The sequence below is a fragment of the Aspergillus fijiensis genome, assembly GCF_003184825.1.
Source record: "Aspergillus fijiensis CBS 313.89 unplaced genomic scaffold BO72scaffold_86, whole genome shotgun sequence".
NCBI classification, from domain to species: Eukaryota; Fungi; Ascomycota; class Eurotiomycetes; order Eurotiales; family Aspergillaceae; genus Aspergillus; species Aspergillus fijiensis.
Genome location: NW_024469062.1, coordinates 1538 through 23416, shown reverse-complemented (window position 1 = coordinate 23416; position 21879 = coordinate 1538). Strand labels below are relative to the sequence as shown.

The 21879-nt window shown below is 52.6% G+C and overlaps 10 protein-coding genes across 10 annotated transcripts; 5 read left to right on the top strand and 5 right to left on the bottom strand.

Moving 5' to 3' along the window:
* Nucleotides 1–1168: 1168 nt before the first annotated feature.
* Nucleotides 1169–2368, bottom strand: BO72DRAFT_453191 (phosphoribosylglycinamide formyltransferase). Its single transcript, XM_040945920.1, has one exon. The coding sequence runs from the start codon at nt 1987–1989 to the stop codon at nt 1417–1419; it is 573 nt and encodes a 190-aa protein (XP_040795922.1). The 5' UTR covers nt 1990–2368; the 3' UTR covers nt 1169–1416.
* A 1036-nt stretch (nt 2369–3404) lies between these two features.
* On the bottom strand, nt 3405–6291 carry BO72DRAFT_295357 (RING-H2 finger protein). The gene is made up of 3 exons (XM_040940401.1): nt 4023–6291; nt 3696–3971; nt 3405–3638 (listed from the first exon to the last, which is right to left on the bottom strand). The coding sequence occupies exons 1-3, from the start codon at nt 6129–6131 to the stop codon at nt 3531–3533; spliced, it is 2493 nt and encodes an 830-aa protein (XP_040795921.1). The 5' UTR covers nt 6132–6291; the 3' UTR covers nt 3405–3530.
* Nucleotides 6292–7384: 1093 nt separating this feature from the next.
* Nucleotides 7385–9222, top strand: BO72DRAFT_453187 (uncharacterized protein). Its single transcript, XM_040945919.1, has one exon. It carries the CDS (start codon nt 7745–7747, stop codon nt 9077–9079), a length of 1335 nt encoding a protein of 444 aa, XP_040795920.1. The 5' UTR covers nt 7385–7744; the 3' UTR covers nt 9080–9222.
* A 365-nt stretch (nt 9223–9587) lies between these two features.
* Nucleotides 9588–11402, top strand: BO72DRAFT_440835 (uncharacterized protein; the record flags this gene model as incomplete). Its single annotated transcript, XM_040943464.1, has 3 exons — nt 9588–10547; nt 10629–11051; nt 11106–11402. The coding sequence occupies 3 exons, from the start codon at nt 9588–9590 to the stop codon at nt 11400–11402; spliced, it is 1680 nt and encodes a 559-aa protein (XP_040795919.1).
* A 76-nt stretch (nt 11403–11478) lies between these two features.
* On the bottom strand, nt 11479–11844 carry BO72DRAFT_295345 (uncharacterized protein). The gene has a single exon (XM_040940400.1). It carries the CDS (start codon nt 11755–11757, stop codon nt 11554–11556), a length of 204 nt encoding a protein of 67 aa, XP_040795918.1. The 5' UTR covers nt 11758–11844; the 3' UTR covers nt 11479–11553.
* Nucleotides 11637–14323, bottom strand: BO72DRAFT_453186 (VPS9 domain-containing protein). Its single transcript, XM_040945918.1, has 2 exons — nt 13861–14323; nt 11637–13794 (listed from the first exon to the last, which is right to left on the bottom strand). Exons 1-2 carry the CDS (start codon nt 14202–14204, stop codon nt 11931–11933), a joined length of 2208 nt encoding a protein of 735 aa, XP_040795917.1. The 5' UTR covers nt 14205–14323; the 3' UTR covers nt 11637–11930.
* A 537-nt stretch (nt 14324–14860) lies between these two features.
* atg15 (triglyceride lipase ATG15) lies at nt 14861–16678 on the top strand (the record flags this gene model as incomplete). Its single annotated transcript, XM_040940718.1, has 2 exons — nt 14861–15061; nt 15122–16678. Coding segments are annotated over 2 exons (1758 nt in total), but the record flags the coding sequence as incomplete, so codon positions are not given.
* Nucleotides 16679–17348: 670 nt separating this feature from the next.
* On the bottom strand, nt 17349–19197 carry fgaCat (catalase easC). Its single transcript, XM_040940398.1, has 2 exons — nt 19192–19197; nt 17349–19105 (listed from the first exon to the last, which is right to left on the bottom strand). The coding sequence occupies exon 2, from the start codon at nt 18973–18975 to the stop codon at nt 17548–17550; it is 1428 nt and encodes a 475-aa protein (XP_040795915.1). The 5' UTR covers nt 18976–19105; nt 19192–19197; the 3' UTR covers nt 17349–17547.
* On the top strand, nt 18919–19287 carry BO72DRAFT_295311 (uncharacterized protein). The gene has a single exon (XM_040940399.1). It carries the CDS (start codon nt 18999–19001, stop codon nt 19239–19241), a length of 243 nt encoding a protein of 80 aa, XP_040795914.1. The 5' UTR covers nt 18919–18998; the 3' UTR covers nt 19242–19287.
* A 1646-nt stretch (nt 19288–20933) lies between these two features.
* BO72DRAFT_295109 (uncharacterized protein) lies at nt 20934–21515 on the top strand. The gene has a single exon (XM_040940397.1). It carries the CDS (start codon nt 21082–21084, stop codon nt 21478–21480), a length of 399 nt encoding a protein of 132 aa, XP_040795913.1. The 5' UTR covers nt 20934–21081; the 3' UTR covers nt 21481–21515.
* The last annotated feature ends 364 nt before the right edge of the window (nt 21516–21879 follow it).

The following is a 21879-nucleotide window of genomic DNA, read 5'->3' as shown; positions in this document are numbered from 1 at the left end:
GAAAAAGGATGTGAGCGGTTCCGCTTGCCCAGTCCCATGGACTTATGCACATAAAGAACATGGTGAGTGATTTTTTGGATGCAGGTTGCTTGTGCGTGAGAATCAATCTAGCTTCCCAAGCCTGCTGACACAGGCAAGCTTAAGTTCAGAGCTAACAGGCTTGCACATCCTGGACTCATTGGGATCATGCAGCCAGGGGTTTCAAGCCCTTGATAATAATGATCACCGCCCACTATGATGGTATCTAGAACCGGGTGGAGGGGGTGGCGGATTCCTTTCCCAGCAGGCCCGGAGACTTATTGCAGAGTGGAGTCCCTTAGATGAAGCAGTCAGAATCCCAATGTCATGACCATCAAATCAGAGCTGAGAAGATCTCGGAGACTTCCCAGTGAATATGGTCCTAGCCTTCTTATTTGCTGAGGCAGCATGATATCACAGTGGCCGGGGTCTCAGTCACCGACACCAGTACCGTTTGTCACCTTCCTCTCAAAACCCTTGCACAGATACAGTTGAATTCCAGGCATCTGTTTTGGAGCCTGTACGGAGCAGAGGAAGTGGGCGTCGCCGGTTGATCCTGGTGAGGTGCCACCCATCGACAATATGCTCAACATTATAAATCACGTCAAGAATATGAGTCGAGATTTTGGAGTGCGGGCTTCAGCCGGAGAATGGGGATAGGATCCTCGTCGTGGTAATACTTGGAAGGCTGGCTGCACGCCGGCAGCAACGACGATCAGCAAGCAGGATACCGTAGCCATCCGCTGGCTCGAGGTGATCGAACCGTAATAGTCTGGTTGCATGATTCAAGTGATCGGCCCCTCTGTTGACAAATTGAGACATGCGGAAACGATAGAGCAAATAGGCTGAATCCAGAGTTTCTTGTTCCCATGGAAAAGATACTCAATAGAAGTTGAAACTCCTCTGGGCGGGCTAATCGCCGAGGAAGTCACGCCGGACCCGGGTTTAAGGCATCCATCCATTTCTGGAAGTTGGCAGGCTTGAGTCGGGACTGCCTTAGGTAAGGTGTTGTCTGGGCTCAGGCTCAGCTCAGCTATACCACGGGCAGCCACCAGAAACATATCACAAATGATAGCGAAGTAAGACTGAATTGGTCCTACAAGGTGCAGCTAATGAGTAACTTTTTTAGAATTCAGATTTGGTATCTTGGTATCTTAACCACAATGGTAACGTAAATTATCGAGATCCAAAGAAAATCACCTCCGCTGCCTCTCATCCTGGATCTCCTGGATCGTCAGCTGTACCCCCTCAATCACCACTCCCCATTCAATCGTATGCACCTTCTGCTCGAACTTGTGGAGATCCTCATCCTCACCCTTGATGAACGGAATCTCGCGCACAAGAATGGGTGTGCCCATGTCCACCTCCGAGATCACCTTGTGCATCATGACACCCGTCTTATCGATCTTCCCTTCCAGCCAAGCCGCATGGGCACGTTCGATAGCATTCTGTTCGATGGGAGTCAGATATATACCTGTCTAAGCCCCCCGGGTCGCAGCCGCACAATCCAACCGCATACACCCTGAAAGAAAAGCTCAACAGAAGAGAATGAGAACTTACCGCGCCATTGAAGGCACCCGGCAGGGCGGGGTGCAGGTTGATGATCTTGATCTTGGCCTCTTCTAACGGCTCCAGGAACCGCGGTGACAGCACATGCATGAATCCCAGGCAAGCGACCAGCTCTGGCTTGTCGGCGAGCACCAGCCGGGCCAATTCAGCGTCGTACTCCTCGCGCGCCGCTAGAATCCCCTCCGGTGTTGCAGGGTGTTGCTTCTTGTATTTCACGAGGTTATGGTATTGCGTGGGGATGTTGGCCTTGCGAGCCCGCTCAAGGCCAAAAGCATCCTTGCGGTTGGAGATGACTCGGACAATCTGGGTGGAAAGTTGACCCTGGCTGGTTTTGTCAATGACAGCCTGAAGGTTGGTTCCACTGCCGGAGATGAGGACGGTGAGCCGGACGGGGTCTGCCATTGTTGACGGAGTCGCGTTGTCCTGAAGGAATGGCGGATGAGGCGTGGATGGTCGATATCGGCGTCTGTTCCTGGATGGCGGGGTAGGAATTTAATTTTTTTTCCGTCTCGCTGAATCCTGCCTCTCAATTGCCCAATTAGCAAGGTATAATTGTGTCCTTGAGGGTTTCAGCTTCCTACCTGAGACTTTCCGAGGTCGAATACAATAGAAAAAGACTGTGGGCAGACGTTTGAAGAAGTCAACGGTTGAGAACCAGCTGCGTCCTCAACTACAGGGCCGAGATCGCAAAGACGCGGGGTGGTGAACAGTCCGGTGGGCGGTGGGCTGAGTCATCGTGAGGGGCGGAGATGCGGGACGTGCTGAGTCTCTCCGCTCCGCCGTTCCAAGGGTCAATTAGAAGACAGGATACATCGGGGCTTTGTATGCATTGATTGATAGTGGTGGTCGTTTTTTCGACTATAGACCTTGGGCTAGCTCTGGGGAGACTTTAGCCTTAAAAGGAAAGGGCAACCAGTCTTAGTTTTAAGTACAGACAGAAGGGAGAACAATTTAGGTACAGAATATATACTAACCCGCCCCGAAGATACTACTAGTAGTTAATGTAGCCTGGTTAAGACGTAAGCAATTTGAGGCACGCCGGGGTGGGCAGTATGGAGCAACCTCTTGATTCCTTGGTGGCTCTTCATGGTTAAACTATCTGAAATATCAACATGTGAAGCAGCCTAGTAACCGCGTTGAATTATGTAGGTGGATTGCTCACGCACGCCTACATGAGACTAGGGGGGATCTTCTATCTAACAAAAATCAGCCTGTATAACTTGTAATTAGCTAGAACAGAGAAAGAAGCCTAAGAGCTTACTATCTCTTATAATTATAATTGTTTTGATATTTGAAACAGGTCTACCAAGATATACTGTATCTTGCTGCTACTAGACCTTTAACTGATATATACGTATATGAATAATCAGTCAATGATTCAAGACAGGATAGAGGTGGGATTAGCAAAGTTTCATTCGCTTGATATACCTAGTCCCATTTCCATCGACTATCCCGCACAATTCTTAAAAACAAAGACAGGAGTAAAAAGAGGTATTATGCACCGGTGCATTTCCAGCTCACAGGCCAACATCCAAATATCAAACAAAGTGGGGAATAGTACAGCATAATCTGGTGGCAGAACAGGGGGAAATTATCCGGGGATATGTCACACAAAATCGATACAGGATCTCCATGCCATGGCCTGTGAGACCCGTGACAGCTAACGGCACATATATGCAGCCTTCTATTCATGAGTCACCGCCAGTGTTTGCAGAATCCCGGAAGGTAAGAATTTAACCAGAAAGGCCATTCAGATTGAAGGAGGAGAAAAGAAAGAGCCACGCTTGATGTCCGTGAAGGGATATCATGAGAAAGTAAGCTAAAGTCATTCATCAGGCTTTGGTATAGACGCTTCATGCTAAGAGAAGTTCAAGGTTAGTTAAAGGATAATAAATGTATCTCCAGAGTAAGAAAAGAGACAAGCTAATCTCGGCTAGGTGTCGTCAGGCTGCTGTTACATCCGGCGCCTCTGCGGCCGGTCCAGCATTAGAGGATTCGGCCACACCCTGGCCACGGCACAGAGGGCAGGAGTTACGGCCTGTTGTCAACCACTATAAACTTGATATCAGCAATGTGCTTACAACAACGTAGAATCATGAAGAGCATACCTGATCTATGCAATCCCGGTGAAACAAATGCTTGCACTTGTTCAATTGCCGAAGCTCATCGGCCACCTCATAGTCACTTAAGCAGATCAAGCAACGTTCACCCTCGGGTAGATGAATGTTACCAGTGCCCTCTAGAGCCTCCGCAATGAGGGTACCTCCGTATTCGACAAGTCGGAACATGCCACCAGCGGAGGTGAGATCGTCCTGAGTAGCAACGGGTGGTTTGACTGGCCCGAGAAGAGATGAGAGCAGAATCATGTCTTCATATGTTGGGTTCTGCAAGTTGTCAGTCATGAATGAACGTCAAACACGGATGATCGATCTTACATCTGTGAACAGGCTCGGAGTAGCAAAGGCAGGATGATTTTCCGACAGATTGGTTCCAACAACATAGATCAACCAGCTTCTGCCCGTAGGGGGTGTGCCGTTATCAGGTTCTACCACGCCGTTGCGTCTGACCGCACCAGATCCTAATTCACGATGGCGCGCATACTCAGAGTCACTACGACGTCGTTGTCGTGTTGCTGTCGGCGGGATGATGTCTTCGACCGACTCAGCCGTGGGTTGCAATGCCCTATTCTCGTCAAGCTGAGGCAGGACGCTGGGAGGGATTGCGGACGCGGCAGACGGCCTTCGACTTGGGGTCGAGGCGCCGGATGACACGGCTGATAGTCCCGGTTCAGCCGGCGTTGATGGGGGTGGATTAGGCCCCGGAGGACTTTCCGACAGTATAGAAGGGACAGATGTGAGCGGAGCGCGGCTTGCCGTATCAGAGAACCGTCGCGAGGGGTGTAAATGGCCTTGAGAAGACGGCTCACCCATGCTATTTGAACCATTGCTGCGGGGTCGAAGGCGAAGCTGCGGTAATCTCGGTCTGCCTTCACCACGTGATGGAGAAGTCGAATTGCTATCCTGACTCCGTGACAGGTTTCCAGGCGTCAAAAATGGCAGACGAAGCAGTGCATCGAGCCCAGGAGCCGCATTGCCGCCCTGTTCACCGGTGGAGCCATTACCTGACGGGACTGAGCGAACCCCAACCACAACCAAAGTGACCGTGCGACCTTCCGGACCCTCGGTAGGACCGTCAACATCCATCTGTGTCCCAGTACCGCTTGCATTATCGCTATCCGCACTTGGGCGATCTGCGGGTCCACTGGGCCGAGCATTGTCCGAGTTGGCAAATCGAAATACCCTTAGGAAGTTGACTGGGGTTTGGGGAGCAGTATCCCCTGCGGGAGTCGGTGCATCGTTATGAGTAGGCTGCTGTGCAGACGTTGCATGCTGCAAGCTTTGGATAAAGTTTTCAAGCGAGCCATCCAGGCCATCATTACCAAGAGATTGAATGTTGGGCATAACAGGCCCAGTCGTTCCAGAAAGTTGGGCAGCAATGGCGGCAGCTGCCAGCTGAAGTACACGAGATAAAGGTGTTTGTTCCTCCCGGCGCAGCATGCGTGATGACCTTACCCGCAGTGAGTCCGGAAGTTGTCGTGACCCGGGAGAACCCTGCGCTGACTGCGACATGGGAGAGGTTGGCCGAGAGCTTCCCACTGCCGGTTCCACCGAATCGAGTTCATGAGGCTCATCAAAGTCCATCCGTGTATCCATAGCTGTTGGGTATGGAAGAAGGCCTTCATGGTCCTCACCGGGAAGTGATCCCAAGGGTAACTGCGGCGGTGGTCCCAGGTTCTGGCCTGAAATGTTCGATGACTGTCCAAACATGTGTGTAATCGGGGCCGAGATTGAATTTCGCATACGGTTCAGTCGAGCACTGCGCCTCCACGGGCTTCTGGTGGCTTCGGAACCATTTTCTGGGGCGGCGAGATATGCGCCAGGACTGGAGGGATCAAGAAGGGGGTCACTGCGAGGAATATAATAGGGCCCACGTGCAGAGCGTCGTCTGGAGATCCCACTGAACGGGCTGAACCGACTGCTGCTGTGTGTAGTTTCAGTTCTGGGGACTGACCTTGAAACGATGCCATGGCGGTGAGCGTGACCTTCTGCTGGTGTTTCCTCTTCGCTGCTTAGTAGACCACGGATCACGGAGTTGGGTAAGATCCTGGAGCCCAGTCGAGACATGGTGGACTGCCTTCTCGCTGCCATACGAGCGAAGATGGCTGAGCGACTGTCCCGCTGGCTTTGTCCTAACTGCGACCCGTCCTCCTCGTGCATGCTTCCCATCTGCTGCTGCTCGCCGAGTGAAGACATCATGGGCTGCCGTGTCTCAGGCTGTTCGGCCCCTGTCGGTTCATGCTGAATTCCACTGTTGTCCGCTTCCATTCCTGATGGGAAATGAACATCCCCCGTTTGATCCGAGTTGTGCCTTTGATTCATATCTTCATTCCTATCTAGCCGACTTCGATGCGCGTGAAAAGAGAAAAAGCGTTCTGAGGGGGTGCTGTGACGATGATTTCGTTGCGTTGAGGAAGACTGTCCCATAGTAACAGCAAGGCGATAGTAGGCCGTGGCAATGGATGTTTATGAGCTGCCTATTGCCATCCAGAAATTGATGACTAAAGGTGAAACCAGCATTAGTCAGACAATACACAGCTGCAATTCAGTCCAAACCAGTTGGAATCCACATGGAAGGTGAAGGAAACTAGAGGTCAGGATAAGAGTCCGTGGTTGGAAAGACAAACATCTAGGCAGCGCACACAAACTAGCGCCACCAGATGGGTACCAATTTGTGGGCGACACGAGGGTAGTGCCCAGGAGATACGTACCATTCGACAGTTTGTCTAACAAGCCGATGACATCCGATGCTGACTACAAGAGGATTTGAGAGGTATTCCAGAGCAAAGCGGCTGAGCTGGGTGAAAAGGGTGTGTGTTCGCAGGAAGGAAGCAATGCTCAGGTCGCAGCTAATCGTTAGGCTTCTTCCGCGTCACAGAATGCAGCAACGGGAATCAAGTGCTAATCGCGGTCCGCAACTTCACAAAGAATCGTGAAGTTTCCCAGAGAGGTGTTCCGAAATGTGAAAAGTATTGATGTCAAAATCAGCCTGCCAGCAGGTGTCTGCCAACCCTTTCAAAAGCCAGGAAGGGGAGGTGTATGGCGCGGGTTTTTTGTATTTGGATTTAATGCCGTACGACTTTCGGGGGGGGGGGGAGGGGAGAGAGGGGAGAGACCCCACGACAATCGGAGTAAAGTGCAATCGTATGTATGTACAAGCGGCGAAAGAAAGAAAGAAGGAAAAGGAGGACAAGAAAAAAAGCAGAAAGAAAAAGAGGGGAGACAGTGAGGGATGGAAGGAGGAGGTGAGCCTTGCAGCTCAGGGATGAAGCACGAAGACGGAGGGAGGTTCGAGGCTGGCTGATGACGATGATGACGGGATAGAGGAATGGGATGGGAGGAGTAGGAGGAGGAGGAGGCCCAGGAGGAGGGAGGAGGAGGAGGAGGAAGAGGAGACAACGGATACCTTAACATACAATACTTACTCGAATTAGAGTAACAGACAGGCTGCCCTGGAGTGTAAGTTACCCCGTAAGTACATACCATAGTATGTAATCTACAGCCTGAGGTGAGTTCTGTTGAGGTGTCCGGGGCGCCCGATGGCTTGAAAGGGCTTAGCATCATGGCGGTTTCGGCGGTTTGTCTGGCTCAATTGAGTTTAGCGTGGAGAGTCGGTAACGTGCTTGAGACTTGAGACACTACGGATACTAAGGTAAGGATGAATCCATCCTCAATCCTCCATCATCCCGATAACTCACTATCAGCCCTCCATTATTGGTCACTCTTCACTCGTGCAGTTATCCATATTCTCTAGGACTTTCTTTCTCTCTCAAGCAGCTGCTGGTGCCTCAGAAGGCCAGTGTTTGAGAATATTTGAACAAGAAAAAAAAAGAAAGAAAGAAAGAAACAGAAGAAGAAAAAGGTCTTATCTGGACGAGACCCCAAGAGGAGACCCGAAAGTCTGCATGCAGTACCGTGTCTGATTTTCCAGCCAGATTCAACCACTCTAAATGGCCACTCCCCATGGGACCTTAATTTGCCTTCGTCATACATTGTCACTGAATAGATAAGGTTCTCAGGTTCCGAAAATTCAGATCTTCATGGCATCTGTTCCTTCGGCTTCCTTCTTCTCCTTGCCGCTTCCTCCATGGCAGCAACCTCAGAGTGCACGGGTGGCTAAATATGAGGCCAAAAAGCGCAAGAAGACCCTTGATGACTGGGGTGACAATGATGATGACGACCTAGGAGAAACCACCGATGCTGCTTCGGAAGTTGCGCTGCCTGTGCCATCTCTGACTTTGTCACCAGATGAAGCTCATCAATACCGCGTTGCGGGCTTGTCTTTCGACCAGGAATTACCGGGCGGCAAGTTTCCGCATGCACCTGCACAAACCCAGTCTTCCACTCGACAGACGCGGGAAGGGGTGCTTGAAAAGCTATCCTCTCTCTCTTCTCCCATATATCCCCCCCAGTCTGCTGCTCATCAGGGTAACCTCCGTCTGCAGCACCTGGCTGTGCTGACATCCATATTGCACCGCTGTCTTCTTCAAAGGGACTATGTCCGAGCGGGAAGAGCCTGGGGACTACTTCTCCGAGAAGAATTCAATGGAAGACCGATCGATGCGCGGACTGAGGGGAGATGGGGAATTGGTGCGGAAATTCTGCTCCGGCGCGGCCGTCAAATCGCAGACATGGCTGCTGAAAATGGAAGCGACAACGGCGGTTCCCAGTCACCAGGGTCGGGTCCACAGCTCATGTTCACAAGGAAGGGCTTTGAGGATGCCAAGAAGTATTATGAGAGGCTGATCATCCAGCATCCATACCGGAAGGCTTCTCCAGACTCCATCAGCTCATTGCATTTCTACCCTGCCATGTTTGGCCTCTGGGTTTATGTGGCCCAGGAGGAGAGCGAGGTTGGTCGACAGAACATCTGGATTCGTCATACCGATGAATACGGACAGCATTCGGAGGATGAAGATCTTGCCTCCGACCACAACGGCCATCGTGATTCCAAGGAAAGGGCCCACGCGCTCATTGCCGACGTGCGCAAAGCAGAGCTCAATCAAGCGCAAAAGATTGCGGGGAGAATGGATGAGATTCTTGGCTCTCCGCCCTATTCGGATTCTCCAGAATTGTTAGAGCTTAGGGGAATGGTGTCACGCTGGATTGCTGATCTATTTGTGTCCTCCGTGCCTGGAGGCCAGACTGACCACGACTACTATACCGATGACGAGGATGAAGACTCGATGTCCGACAACATGCAGTATTCGATCCAGGATAGACGCGAACGTAGACTTGCGATGGAAAAGCGTGCGTCCGAGACTCAGAAGTCCGAAGAATTCTTCCACAAAGCCAAGCAGCGTGGCAAGGGGGTAACTTCTACTCTTGATGACTTCCACATTGATGATAACGAGTCGATGGGCTATTGGAGTTAGTGTTATCTGTATGACTTAGTTGGTGCATGTTGTTGGTGCAAAACATGATGATGTGAATATATGTAACGGCATCTCCCCAGACCGGTCTACATTAAAATCCCAATGTAAAATCAGATCTCCACTTCAAAACTTCCAATAGTGAGACTAGCATACAACCAAACATATGAGGGAACAAACGCATCCATAAAACGAGGCATCCATCTGGCTACTCTTATCGATGTACATACAGGGCTTTGCTGTACTGTACCACGTGACCCCGTGGCTGCCTCGTGTGCCTGACGAAAGAATCCAACGCGTTGACCAACTTGATTCGACCACTTTTCCAGACTCATGACTGCCACGACGCTACGACTATGTTACAATTCTGATTCTCGACATATGTAATTGTTGTGATGCGTACAGGTTGAGCATTCACCGAAGACGCTTTTCATGAACCTGCTGAAAGAGATCATTCTGCCCGACTCAGATTTCTCGACCGTTGAGCCTTGCTCCACCACTGTCAGTGACGATGGGCGTGGGAGACTATGTGCATGCCAGACCACCCGGCGCCCAACCGCGATCTCGCACAAGTGAAAACCAACCCCAAAATCATGACCAAAATCTCTCATCCCGACAGGCCTTAGCAGCCCAAGCAAGGGTTGAAGTACCGTCCACCAACCTGATTGCTCCGGTACCACTACCGGGCAATCAAGCCAACCTATTTGAGCACTATGCGCAGCAGCCGCAACCACCACCAGTCGAAGACGCCGCGCACAGGGACATGTTCGACACCGACGTGGAGGGAATTGATGACTCGACCATCGCAGCAACCAGCGTGTTAGGATTCGACGACATTCCCCCTCAGTATCAATTATCATCCACAGCGCAGCATCACGCCGCCCCCGACCCGAAGATATTCCAACCGCACCCGTCCCAGTCTCATCCCCCGCAACGCTCGCACGATGCCAATTGGTACGCGAGCTTTGGCGACAACGCCCCGAAGTCGGCTGGCTTCGACTCAGGGGATGCGGCCGACGATGCCGAGAGCCAGTTAACCTCCGTCGTGGGGGATGATGAGCAGTCCGACACGACCGAGGACGCCGCGGATTATGCCCGGCGCTACAGGTCGTCAACCACGACGGCCAACGAACCCCTGAGCAAGCGTCTGCAGAATTTCTGGAGCGCCAGCCGTCGCACCTATCAGAATCCCACCGAGGACGCTCCCGCCGCGATCCCCGCCGTGTACCTGGAGCCGGCTAAGGCTTCCGGTCCTGGAACACTGCGGCAAGCCCACTCCGACTCCAGGATGATGACCGCCAGTCAGGTCTTGCCCCTAGCCGGCGGCAACAGCCGAAAGGTCACTCTCCCACGCAGCATGACAGCGACTCCCCGGACGAGGTTCAGCCCCCCGAAGCCCACCCTCCTGGAACAGTTAGATTTGACCCCGACCCGCCGGACGTCTGGACCACGCCCCCAGCCAGGCAAGGACGTGGCAGGCGGAGTCGGTCATTACCAGCGTCACCACCATCACCACCACCACCACCACCACCAACAACAACAACAACAACAGAATCAGGATCAAAATCATCGCGACATCGCGGAGGAGTACGGCCTTTTCGACAGTGACTTCAGGAGACGAGGGAGCCTGCCCCCGCTGAGTGCCTTTGACATCACCAACATCGACGACCTGGACAACGACCGCGATGATAATCACGACCACAACAAAGACGACCACGACCACGACCACGACCACGATCCCATCAACGATCCTTTCTCCCGCCGCCTATCTGTCCAGCGCATCAGCCCAGACAGTAGCTCCAGCCCGAAACTCCAAGAAGACCCCTCTTCCAAAAAGCGCCAGCTTGAACCCGACTACCCGCCCGAAGTCCTCCGCCAAAAATCCTTCGCGGACCTCCAATCCGAACCCTTCGACCATATCCCCAACTCCTCCGCCGCCACCCCCGCAGAAACAAAAACCACGCCACCTCCCCCAGTATTCTCAACAACCCCAAGCATCGCGCCTCCCGGACCCGACACGAAAGCCGAGGAGAAGATGTCGCACCTGTTGAGTCTCGCCGACAAGGACCGCCGGGAGTTCTTCTCCGGCCTGACGATGGACGCATGGGAGGACTACGGCGACCTCCTCATCGACCAGTTCTCCGCGACGTTGACGAAGATGAAGGATCTGCGGCGCGCGCGCCGACGGACCGCCGCCGTCTTCGAGGCGGAGATCCGGAGACGGCACGAGCTGGTCGAGGAGCAATCCGCCGAGTTGTCCCGGAAGCTCAAGGATATGAAAAGTGGTGGGGCGGAGGTTCTTCGGGGGCGGACCCCTACTCAGTGAGAGTTGCCGAAAAGGTAGGGAAGGGTGTGAGTGTGCTTCTTTCATGTTTATGTGAAGTCGGAAGAGGAAGAGGAGGCTCAAATTTGCATTTTGCAGCAGGCTTTTAGTCCTATTGTTTGATTCCCTGGATGGGCAGATGGAAATACCAACTCTAATATGTGCTTCGATGGGGTTCATGGCATTTTTCGTGTTTCTTCCTCTTTCTTAACACTACACAAATATCAATATACCCCCTTCTACATATAGACCTTTTCTCGGAGAAAAAGAAGATGAAGAAGCTTCGCATTGTTGGTCCTGAGAAAAATGCTAGACAAAAAACTTGATAATATGCCCGACTGGCTGGAAAATGCAACATGCTTGGTTTGGGACCACTGAACGCCAGCAGTGATCCCACAATCTCACAGAGAACCAACCGATCACAAAGGAACGTCAAGGATTACTACGTCCCACGCCATGAAGATGATAATACACGGAATCAATATAAGAGAAATTCAAAATGAGTGTTGTAGCTGCGCCGACAGCATTGCGTCAGTTCGAGGTCTGCTTCGATAATGCTGCAGCAAGCCGCTTGTAATCCTCAAGAAGGGTAGACACATCTGCGATGGTCATTTCGCTGGCGTTCTGCATCTGCACGAAACGTTGAATAGGCGGGTCAACTTTGGGCGGCTCGGGCTTCGCATCAGTTTTCGATGAGGTACTGTGGATGGAGGATGAAGAGTCGCGGGAGACGATCGATTGCCTGATTCTCTCGGTCGGGGTGTTGGGGGATGAGAAGGTGGTGCTCGGTGTTTCCGGAGCAGCACGGCTGAAGCTTCTGATCATGCCAGGAATGTGATTAAGTGGGTTGAGCGTGTTCCCAAAGCTCCGCATGGATTCGAGGGGCGTAGGTGTCGATGTTGACGAGGACATTGCAGGCGATGCCTGAGACTCATCCTTCTGCAGACCTGAAGAGACGCCCGTCTTCGGGGCGCTACCCTGCGTCCGAACGCTGTCCGCACTTCGATCGCGAGGCGTTCTCTGACCACCAACCAACCCTAAGAGAGTGTCTTCTGCTTTGGAGCCAATTCGCCGCAGTTGCGGTCGATCAGTGGCACGAGGCTCGCGGGCTGCATTGATATCAGGGTTCAGACTGCTCTCAGACGCAATCGGCGACGTAACCAGACGTCGAGCTTCTGCTAGTGTCTTTGGCACAACTGCGTTTCCTCCGTCTTTGGTAGCAAACTGAGTAGTTTGTAATTCTTTCAAGCGACCAAAAAGGAAGTTGAAACTGCTGTCCAACGATGCACCTATATTTTTCAAGCCCTGATCTGCGGTGTTACGGACTGCGTCGTTCGCAGCACCAAGCACCTTCGCAGGAGGCTGGAATAGGTTATTCAGCCGGCCTTGTTGAGTATTTCTCGTAGACTGTGTTCTGGGAAATGTGGCTGATGCTCCTGGTCCAGCTGGCCTCGATAGTTCGGGTGAGGCAGTCGCTGATGTGACCGACGACACTGGTGTGTCCTTGGTAGGCTGAGGGGAGTCAGTCTTCGTGACTGTCGTCGAATCATCACTCGAGGGTTTGGTCTGGTCTTCATGCAGCGCTCCTCCGCGAAGGTCAGACAGATCTACATTCTCGAGGAAGCTAATAGCGGCCTCAAGATTCGTCAAACAGTATGCGGTCTCACCATCCATCTTACTGGATGATCGGAATCGCTGTATGAAGAGCAGATTGCTTATGACGTTCATCCCTTCGGGAGGGCTGGTGATGAGACAGTAGATCAAAGTAGGTAGAATCTCATCGGCAGACGATGATGACGGCAGTAACTTAGTCAGAGCATCAACTATGGCCTTGTGCGCGGCGGCCAGTTGTTGAAGCTTGCCCAAAGGATATTTCTCGTCGTTCATCTTTGCTAGGCAATCACGGGCGATCGAAAGACAGTCATCGGCCTCTTTCTGCTTCTCCTCACTGATAGAGCTTACATCGAGCTCTATCCCAAGATCTTTTAGGTTTATGCCAACCAGGAGAAGCGCCGCCGTCTTTGAGCGTAACTTTTCGTCCCTAATTTCATCCAGGGTGCTTTTGTGCCTCCATAACTTGTCATAAATGCTCTCGCAAGCCTTCCGCTCTACAGCCTCCTCCAGAGCAATGCGCTTGGACGCTAGGTGCTTCCGAGCGATCCTCTTTTCTGTCACTTCCGAGGCAGTCAGCATCTGCCGCCCATCCGAGCCCTGAGTGTTCGAGTTCCCTCTGCTGCCGTACGGCGACGGATCACGATTTATGCGTGACGCAAGAGCTGATATATGGGTAGCGATATGTGCCTCGGCCCGTTCGTAGAATTCTTGAAAGCGATCTGATACCCTGTCGGCCGTTGGCGGTGACGAGTGAACTTTGGCAGTGAGGGAGTTGACGAATCTGCATAACATCATATTAGCAATCGTGTTGAACAGGACTAGCGGCAGCCTAGCAAAAAGACTGTACCTATCGGTAAGACTGATCAGCTCGATGGGAAGCTCTTCCGTGTGGTCTTGCATGCCTCGCGTAAGAACCGACGTTTCCTCTCCATGTCCGCCCTCGTCGTGTGTCAAGTCCGGGGAGCCGGTCTTTTCAAACAGGTCTGGGCCGGAATCCTGCTCATCTTCTGCTGACGATAGAGGCAAAGGAAGCGATTCCGAGTCTACCAGTTCTGGGATTGCCACCGACTGGACGGTCTTGGCTCTGGAGCGGATGAAAGGGCTGGGCTCAGATGAATCCATTCTAGGGAACGAGCGCGCAGTATGGAGGCGTGGTTTTCCAACGCCATGATCGGGAGTGTTGACTGACATAGTTCCTGCAGTCAAACCTTTGAATGTGATATTAGGTCAAGTGATGGAGCCTTCACTTCCAGGTGATAGGCGTATGCAGATCGAGGTATGTATGGGGGGGGGGGGGGCCAGTGCGTTAGACTAGATGACAGCTGGAAATCCCCAAGTGGGATAGAAACCCAATGGAAAACAGACACAAATAAGAGAAAGAAATGCAGATGAAAGGAGATCAATCGAGTTTTAAGAGAAGAACACTCGCACAAGCATGATGAAAGACAGCAAGCCACAGCGGCGCAGGAGTACCATGGAGATCGGCCTGCCCGTCACTGCAGTCAGCACTCGATGTATAAGTTAGGAAGAGAATCACCAGGCCGGGAATTGTCAACAACTTCCGCCTTGGGAAAAGGAACGGGACGGGGACTCGGGGGAGGGGGAGGGTCACGTGGGCGGGCAGTGAGGACCTCCGCATTAGTTAATGATAACTTACTAGTAGTTATGAGGTGCGTCATTCACCGCCTCCCCATTGATAAGTCAGGTCAAGTCAGGTCAGTAGGTCAGTTACCGCGGAACAGTAGATCGCCATCTCCGTTCGACTTGGATCACTCTCTTGCCTCTTCAAGCATCCATCCCTGCATCCCCATATCTTCTTTTCTTCCCCCCTCCCCCCGCATATCGCCATGAATAGCTATCGAGGACGAGCGAGAAAACGTTCCCTCTGGGATACTAAGATCTCGGATCTTTTCTGGCCTGTAGCACTGCTCCCAGGCCTTGTCTCCGCTTATCAGCCCGTATACTTCGGCTCCCGACAATCGTCGCCCTTTCTTCCCCCCCAGATCCCTTTAGCGGACTCACCATCGCTATCCGGCACCCATGAATTTGTAAGTCGGACAGATCTGTGCTGCAACCCTGTCTTTGTCGTACGGCCACTGATCAAGTAGACACTTCGCCACTTATTCCATCGAGGGACGTATCAAGACCCCAATCTCCACCTAAGGCTGGACATCCAGCCAGAGACCCGTCTTCGGGCCGTCTCAGAGGATGGCCTTGAATCCGAACCTGTCGCCGTCAATACCCCGCTGCTTGCAACTTCCGAGCCACTCACCATCCAACGGCTCGCAGATCGACGTCTTTCAGTTATCGGTGATTATCTATTAGCCGCCAGGTCCTCAGGATCGGCGGTGGCTTTGTCACCAGATGCCTGGGTCATGGATACGCTGGCCGGTCCCAATGTTACAGACAAAAACACAGTCATTACGATGGCAAAGATGACTGCAAATGATTATATCGAAGAGCCAGGTACGGGTGAATGGCAAGATATACATGGTCGCTTCAATCATTCCGGGAGTTTTGGGTGGCAGGGTGACGGGCTCCGAGGGCACGTCTACGCCGACCAGACAAACAGTACTGTCGTCATTTCTATCAAAGGCACATCGCCGGCGGTTTTCGACGGAGAAGGCACCACCACAAATGATAAGCTCAACGATAATCTTATGTTCAGCTGCTGTTGTGGGCAGGGAGGTTCATATCTCTGGCGCCAGGTGTGCGATTGCCAGACATCGCTGTATACGGCCAATCTCACGTGCATCGTCGAGGCAATGCAGGACGAAAATCGATACTACCGTGCTTCGCTGGACCTTTACTCCAACGTGATTGAAATGTACCCAGATGCCAACATATGGCTAGCAGGCCATTCTTTGGGTGGCGCCGTGGCCAGCTTACTAGGCCTGACGGTCGGCGTACCAGCGGTCACCTTTGAGGCCGTGCCAGAAGCCCTACCTGCCGCTCGCCTTGGTCTTCCCAGCCCCCCAGGTCATGATTCACGATTCCCTCAGTCGCGCAAGTTCACCGGGTCTTACCACTTCGGCCACACTGCAGACCCCGTGTACATGGGGACATGCAACGGCGTTAGTTCTGTATGCACGTGGGGTGGTTATGCCATGGAGTCTGCATGCCACACGGGTCAGATGTGTGTTTATGACACCGTGGAAGACAAAGGCTGGCGTGTCGGGATGACCAGACACCGCATCCAATTCATTATCTCTAACGTTCTTGAGGACTATGATGATTTGCCGCCTTGCGCCCCCGAGGAAGAATGCTATGACTGCGAACTCTGGAAGTTCTTCCGCAGCAACGGCTCCGAGATCACCACGACGACGACCACGGCCACATCTACGTCGACTTCCTTCTCCAATACCCGAACATCGACCTGCAAGACCCCAGGATGGTGGGGATGCTTAGACAAGACAACCACAACAGAGCCACCAACGACGACCACATCGACATCTACATCCACCTGCAAGACTCCAGGATGGTTCGGCTGTAAAGACGCGACCACTACCTCAGACGCGACCAGCGCACCATCCATCACGACCACCGAACCCATCTCATCAACCACCACTTGCAAGCATCCCGGCTGGTTCGGCTGTCGCGACCCCACCTCCACAACAACCGCCACAGCCACAGCCTCCAGGACGCCGCCTCCCGACACGACCTCCAAATGCGGCAAGCCCGGCTTCTTCTGGGGTTGCTGGGACGCTCCGACCCCGCACGAACATCTGATCACCCCTGCCCCTACTCTCCCTTCCTAGAGGGGGCCATCCATTCAGCATCTTTCCGCCCTCAACTCAAGCCCTGCGGCTCCATTCCACCACCGCAGAACTCCCTCCAAATCTAGAATTCTGGTCTGTTTTGACTATCATCGCATCCAAGACTTGAGCCCTCGCAAGGGGCCGTCGAATTTGTATTTCCGAGCGGGCGCAACATGTGCAACTACTATTTGATTTTTCTTTCCAAGTTATTTTGAGCATTTCATTCTGGGTCTTCTTGGTTAACCCTTCACATTCTTCTGTTGACAAACATTTGCTAGGGTCTGGAAACGGTAGGTTTGTCGCTTTCTTTACTTGGGCACAGTTGCATTTACTTTCTGGAATAAAGCTCCTTGGCTTGCGAGTTGCGTGTCCTTCCATCCTTGTGCTGTGTGCTGTTCTGGGCGTTTTCTTGGGGACTACATCATATCAAAGTCATATATATATCTACATACACGCAATATCTTGAGAGATCATTCAAATTGCCTCTTGTCCGTTACTGGTACTACCAAGGAACCACGACACTATTGCAACCTCAACACATGGGACTGCTGGAGAGCTACGTATACACCGACACTCTTGAAAGAAATACGAGACGCAAAGCTAAAAGAGAATTGTCAAAGGTATCATTTCAGATCGAGGAACTTCGTGAGGGTGCTTCTGTCACATTTACAGAGGAAAAAGACACACAGGCTGGATCATCGCTAAATGGAGTGGGCGACTTTCGTGGGCTCTTTTGCTGGGGCAGTAAGAAAGGCCAAAAGAAAGCGAATTTTGATTCATAGACGGGCAGACTTGACACCAGTGGCCTTGGCCTCCGTCGACTTCTCGATGCGGGCACCGAGGTCGGGGTTGACCTTCTTGAACATGGCATAGGTGGCCTGGCGAACGCGCTCGTGGGCAGCCGAGAGATGGGAAGCGACGTTGTGGACAAAGTTGTCTTGCTGACCGGGCTGGCGGCCGAGGACCTGCCAGAGACCGTTTGCCTGGGCATAATCGTCGTCGGTGATGGGGAGCTGCTCCGTGACAATCGAGCCCGTCCACTTCTCGTGCTCCTGGCTGGCCTTGACGGGCTGGTAGCGGTAGGGGCGGAAGGTGGAGGGGTAGTTGGGGTTGGCGCCGTAGTTGCCGTTGACGTTCATGTAGCCGTCGCGCTGCCAGGGGCTGAAGGCCCGGAGCGGGCAGTTGACGGGGATTTGCTCGTAGTTGCCGCCCAGACGGTGGCGGTGGGTGTCAGGGTAGGAGAAGAGGCGGGATTGGAGGACGGGGTCGGCCGAGGGCTCGACGCCGGGGACCATGTGCGAAGGGGAGAAAGCGGCCTGCTCAACCTCGGCGAAGTAGTTCTCGGGGTTCTTGTTCAGGGTGAACTTGCCGAAGCGGCGCAGGGGTACTTCGCTCTGCGGCCAGACCTTGGTCAAATCAAAGACGTTCCAACGGAACTTCTCAGCTTGCTCGGGGCTCAGGACCTGGACGTAGCAAGTCCAGGAGGGGTTCTCGCCGCGCTGGATGGCGTCGAACAGGTCCTGAGTGTGCCAATCCGGGTTTTCAGCGGCCAGATGAGTGGCCTGCTCGTTGTTGAAGGTCTTGTTGCCCTGGTCAGTCTTCATGTGAATCTGGACGTAATTGAAAGTACCGTCAGGCTTGATCCACTTGTAGGTGTGACCGGAGTAGCCGTTCATGTGGCGGTAGGAGTAAGGAGTACCGCGGTCGCTGAAGAGGTGCATGACTTGGTGGACGGCCTCGTGGTGGGTGGACAGGTAGTCCCAGAACATGGTAGCATCCTTGAGGTTGGTCTGAGGGTTGCGCTTCTGGGTGTGGATGAAGATGGGGAACTTGGCGGGATCACGAAGGAAGAACACAGGGGTGTTGTTGAAGACCCAGTCCCAGTTACCCTCATCGGTGTAGAACTTGATGGCGAAACCACGGGGATCACGAGCGCTGTCGGGCGAGCCCTTCTCGCCTCCAACGGTGGAAAAACGAGTGAAGCACTTTGTCTTCTTGCCCACGCCCTTCAGCATGTCAATGACCGTAATGTCGCTGATATCGTCGGTAACCTCAAACTCGCCGTAGGCGCCAGCACCCTTGGCGTGAACCACCCGCTCCGGAATACGTTCTCTGTCAAAGTGGGAAAGGAGGTCGATCAAGTGGAAGTCCTGGAGGAGCAGAGGGCCGTTGCGACCAACTCGTTGAGCGGCCTGGGGATCCATGACCTGGCGAGAAACTGTTAGCCATGGCGAAGTCGACAAAGCAAGATCGATTAAGAGGGAAGCGAGGGTGCACGAACTGGGCAGCCATTGGAGGTAGTGTAAATTGGGGTCTCATTGTAGCGGTAGGTCTCTGGAGGTGGAAGTCAATGGTTAGTTTGGTTTCTGACCTCAAGTTACGTATGGTGGGTGGTATGATGAGGAAGGAAGTGAACGTACTAGGCTCGTTTTCTTTACCCATGGTGGATGGTGGGGAATATTATGGCTGAAGAAGATACAGTAATGACAGAGAATGGGTATATAGTCCTAATGGGAAGATAAAAGGACAAGACGAAAGGAAAATTGAGAAGAGGTATGTATAACTAGTAATCGTAGGTTTGGTAAAAGAAGGGAGGACAGAGGCTGGGGGTAAGTAGGTAGTAAATATATGAATTTTCCGAAAAGAAAACACTAGACTCGGAAGGGCGGGATCTGAATGAATCCAGGAACCTCCCCCGGGCCTCCTCCCTCTCTTTCTTTCTTCCTCTCACATCGGATGGAGCTTGACCTTGGCTGGAGCCGACGATGAAGAGGAATAATGAGACTGGAGGCCAATGAAACTGGGGGAGAAGGTCAACAAGTTGCTGTTGGGGTCCACTTGCCAATCCATCTTTCCCGGCGCCGAGGTCAAAACAGCAGGTCTTTCCGCGGAGAGAGACTAAACCTACTGCAGATACCTTGAGCTCAGTTGCATTAACTGATAGAGAGAGCAACATTCATGATGATCGCAGTCATCCCCTCCAGCGATTACTCAGTTGACCTCTCTAGACATGCTCAAACAATAATAGTATTCGACTTACCACCCCCATATCAACGAAGACGCCAATTACCCCGCACCCACCGTGCCTTTCCCCAACTTCTCCGATCTCTGCGTCCCCTCTTTCCCCTCAATCCAGAGCCAATCACCACCCCTTGATTTTTGACGCCTATTCTCATGCCATACAATCCGGTGCAGATCATATCGATGGCCATCCTCGACGTCTACTGAGTATTTTCCATATTTGTGGAGGTATCGAGCCGGATGGCCCCCATGGCATGATGAAACGGCCCAGGAAAATGCATTGCGCTAGCCTAGAGACGATGCGCCCACACCCTGTCACCCTGTCCGCGACAATCGTTCTTAGTCAGTGGACCAGGCCAGCCACTGATTAGGTAGCTTAGAAACCTGCAGACTGCGACTCGAGTCCTGCACGCCCTCCTGTCTAGACCGCCCACTGAGTCGATATTACCAATCTGCTTCATACAAACAAGCGACTAACGACTACGGGTAAATATCTCAATAATGAGCGCAAGTCCTACCCAATCGGGGTTAAGAGACAGCTCTCCAGCTGCATGATACTTCGCCGTGATTCACAGGCAAGATGATCATTACTATACGTCTCTGATGTCGTTACCTAATGTGGTTGTTGCATGCGACCCAATCGGTTGCGAGAAAGGAATTGGCAACGTCTGTACGGAGTACAGTGATACTCATATTCAAGTACTACCTAGTAAGTACAACAGCATACGCATAATAATCGCGAATCTTGAAGCCTTCGGAAACCCCCACTGGGGAACGGAACCAGCGGTGATCCAGTATCTGTTCCGCTCGGAATCTGATAAATTGGCGATTGCGCTCTGGATTGTTGTTATGGAGACTGGATGGAAGCTGGAGTTCTAATGCTTTGACGGCCGCACGTCAACTACGGGTCACCTCCACCCATCTTTCGATATGATGGTCTTTTCCATCATATGAACCTCCAAGTCACAATTTCATCGAGGGGACCTTGTGTGATCAGACTTGTTTGGAAGCAGCAGTTCAACCAACCGGCGACGTCCAGTCTGCTGGCGGGCGATTCCCCTGCGGAAACCTCCGTTTTCCGAAGGCGGAATTTCCCCAGGACGCGCCCGCAATGGATTTCTACTCCCGATCTCGGAATCTCTTCCGGACAGGTCTCGCTTGCACCTGCATCTACCCCCTGGAATTCTTTAAGAGTCGAACTACCGACAAGTCATACTAAGAAGCTTTGAACCAAGGCTTATGGTTTGGGAAAGTTTGAGGAAAAAAATCATACTAATACAGGAATCGACATGAACTCAAATATAGTCGATCGCAGCAGAAGATTAGGCCCGCATCAAACCGCATCACATCACATCACATCACATCATATCGTATCATATCGGCATCCAAACACCTCGCACCTTCAATTACCACCTCCGCGCGTTGTCGCCAGTCCGGTCGCCATTGATGCTGCTCAGAGTGTCACTGGTCGACTGTCCGAGGCCCTTGGTCGTGTTTCCCACGCCCTCACTGGCTCCTCCGACCGTCTTGCCCAAGCCTTCGCCCACGCCGCCCACAGTCTTCCCCAGACCCTGAGTAGCTCCGCCGACCGTCTGGCCTACTCCGCCGACAAGACCGCCGACCGTATCTGTGAGGCCTCCGACAGTCTTGCCAAGGGTGTCTGTCAGCCCTTGCAAGAGGTTGACTAGTTAGCCCAGATTAGCAACCAGTGGGCGGCAGATTTGCCACAAAAGAAATCCAAAGGAAGCATTATCGCTCCCTACGAAGGGGGGAGGGCGGAAGCCATTCTAACAAGGTATTTATGAGATAGATGATACGTACCGTTGTTGTTGTTGTCTCCAGACGACATGATGCGTGTAGGATGGATATTATATGTTCGGTAAGTTTTGTTATCGACAGGGACTGATTAAGAGGAGTCTGGTTATGGTGGTTAGAGAAGTGGAATGATGGGAAAAAACCTAGTGACACTGCTCTGAAGCATTCCTTTATAGAGCATGGTGGTGGGCATGCATCCCAGTACTCTTGCCACGGGCCGCGTGTGTGCAGCGATGATATCATTGTCCCGTGGAAACAAGAAGCACTGGTCA

Excerpts from the sequence above, each read along its gene's own strand:
- BO72DRAFT_453191 (XM_040945920.1), bottom strand. The coding sequence starts at position 1,989 with ATGGCAGACCCCGTCCGGCTCACCGTCCTCATCTCCGGCAGTGGAACC.
- BO72DRAFT_295357 (XM_040940401.1), bottom strand. The coding sequence starts at position 6,131 with ATGGGACAGTCTTCCTCAACGCAACGAAATCATCGTCACAGCACCCCC. Across the intron at positions 3,972-4,022 it reads CTCCGAGCCTGTTCACAGAT|AACCCAACATATGAAGACAT; the intron begins GTAAGATCGATC and ends GACAACTTGCAG. Across the intron at positions 3,639-3,695 it reads ACCGGGATTGCATAGATCAG|TGGTTGACAACAGGCCGTAA; the intron begins GTATGCTCTTCA and ends TCAAGTTTATAG.
- BO72DRAFT_453187 (XM_040945919.1), top strand. The coding sequence starts at position 7,745 with ATGGCATCTGTTCCTTCGGCTTCCTTCTTCTCCTTGCCGCTTCCTCCA.
- BO72DRAFT_295345 (XM_040940400.1), bottom strand. The coding sequence starts at position 11,757 with ATGTTGCATTTTCCAGCCAGTCGGGCATATTATCAAGTTTTTTGTCTA.
- BO72DRAFT_453186 (XM_040945918.1), bottom strand. The coding sequence starts at position 14,204 with ATGTCAGTCAACACTCCCGATCATGGCGTTGGAAAACCACGCCTCCAT. Across the intron at positions 13,795-13,860 it reads CTGATCAGTCTTACCGATAG|ATTCGTCAACTCCCTCACTG; the intron begins GTACAGTCTTTT and ends GATGTTATGCAG.
- fgaCat (XM_040940398.1), bottom strand. The coding sequence starts at position 18,975 with ATGGATCCCCAGGCCGCTCAACGAGTTGGTCGCAACGGCCCTCTGCTC.
- BO72DRAFT_295311 (XM_040940399.1), top strand. The coding sequence starts at position 18,999 with ATGGCGAAGTCGACAAAGCAAGATCGATTAAGAGGGAAGCGAGGGTGC.
- BO72DRAFT_295109 (XM_040940397.1), top strand. The coding sequence starts at position 21,082 with ATGAACTCAAATATAGTCGATCGCAGCAGAAGATTAGGCCCGCATCAA.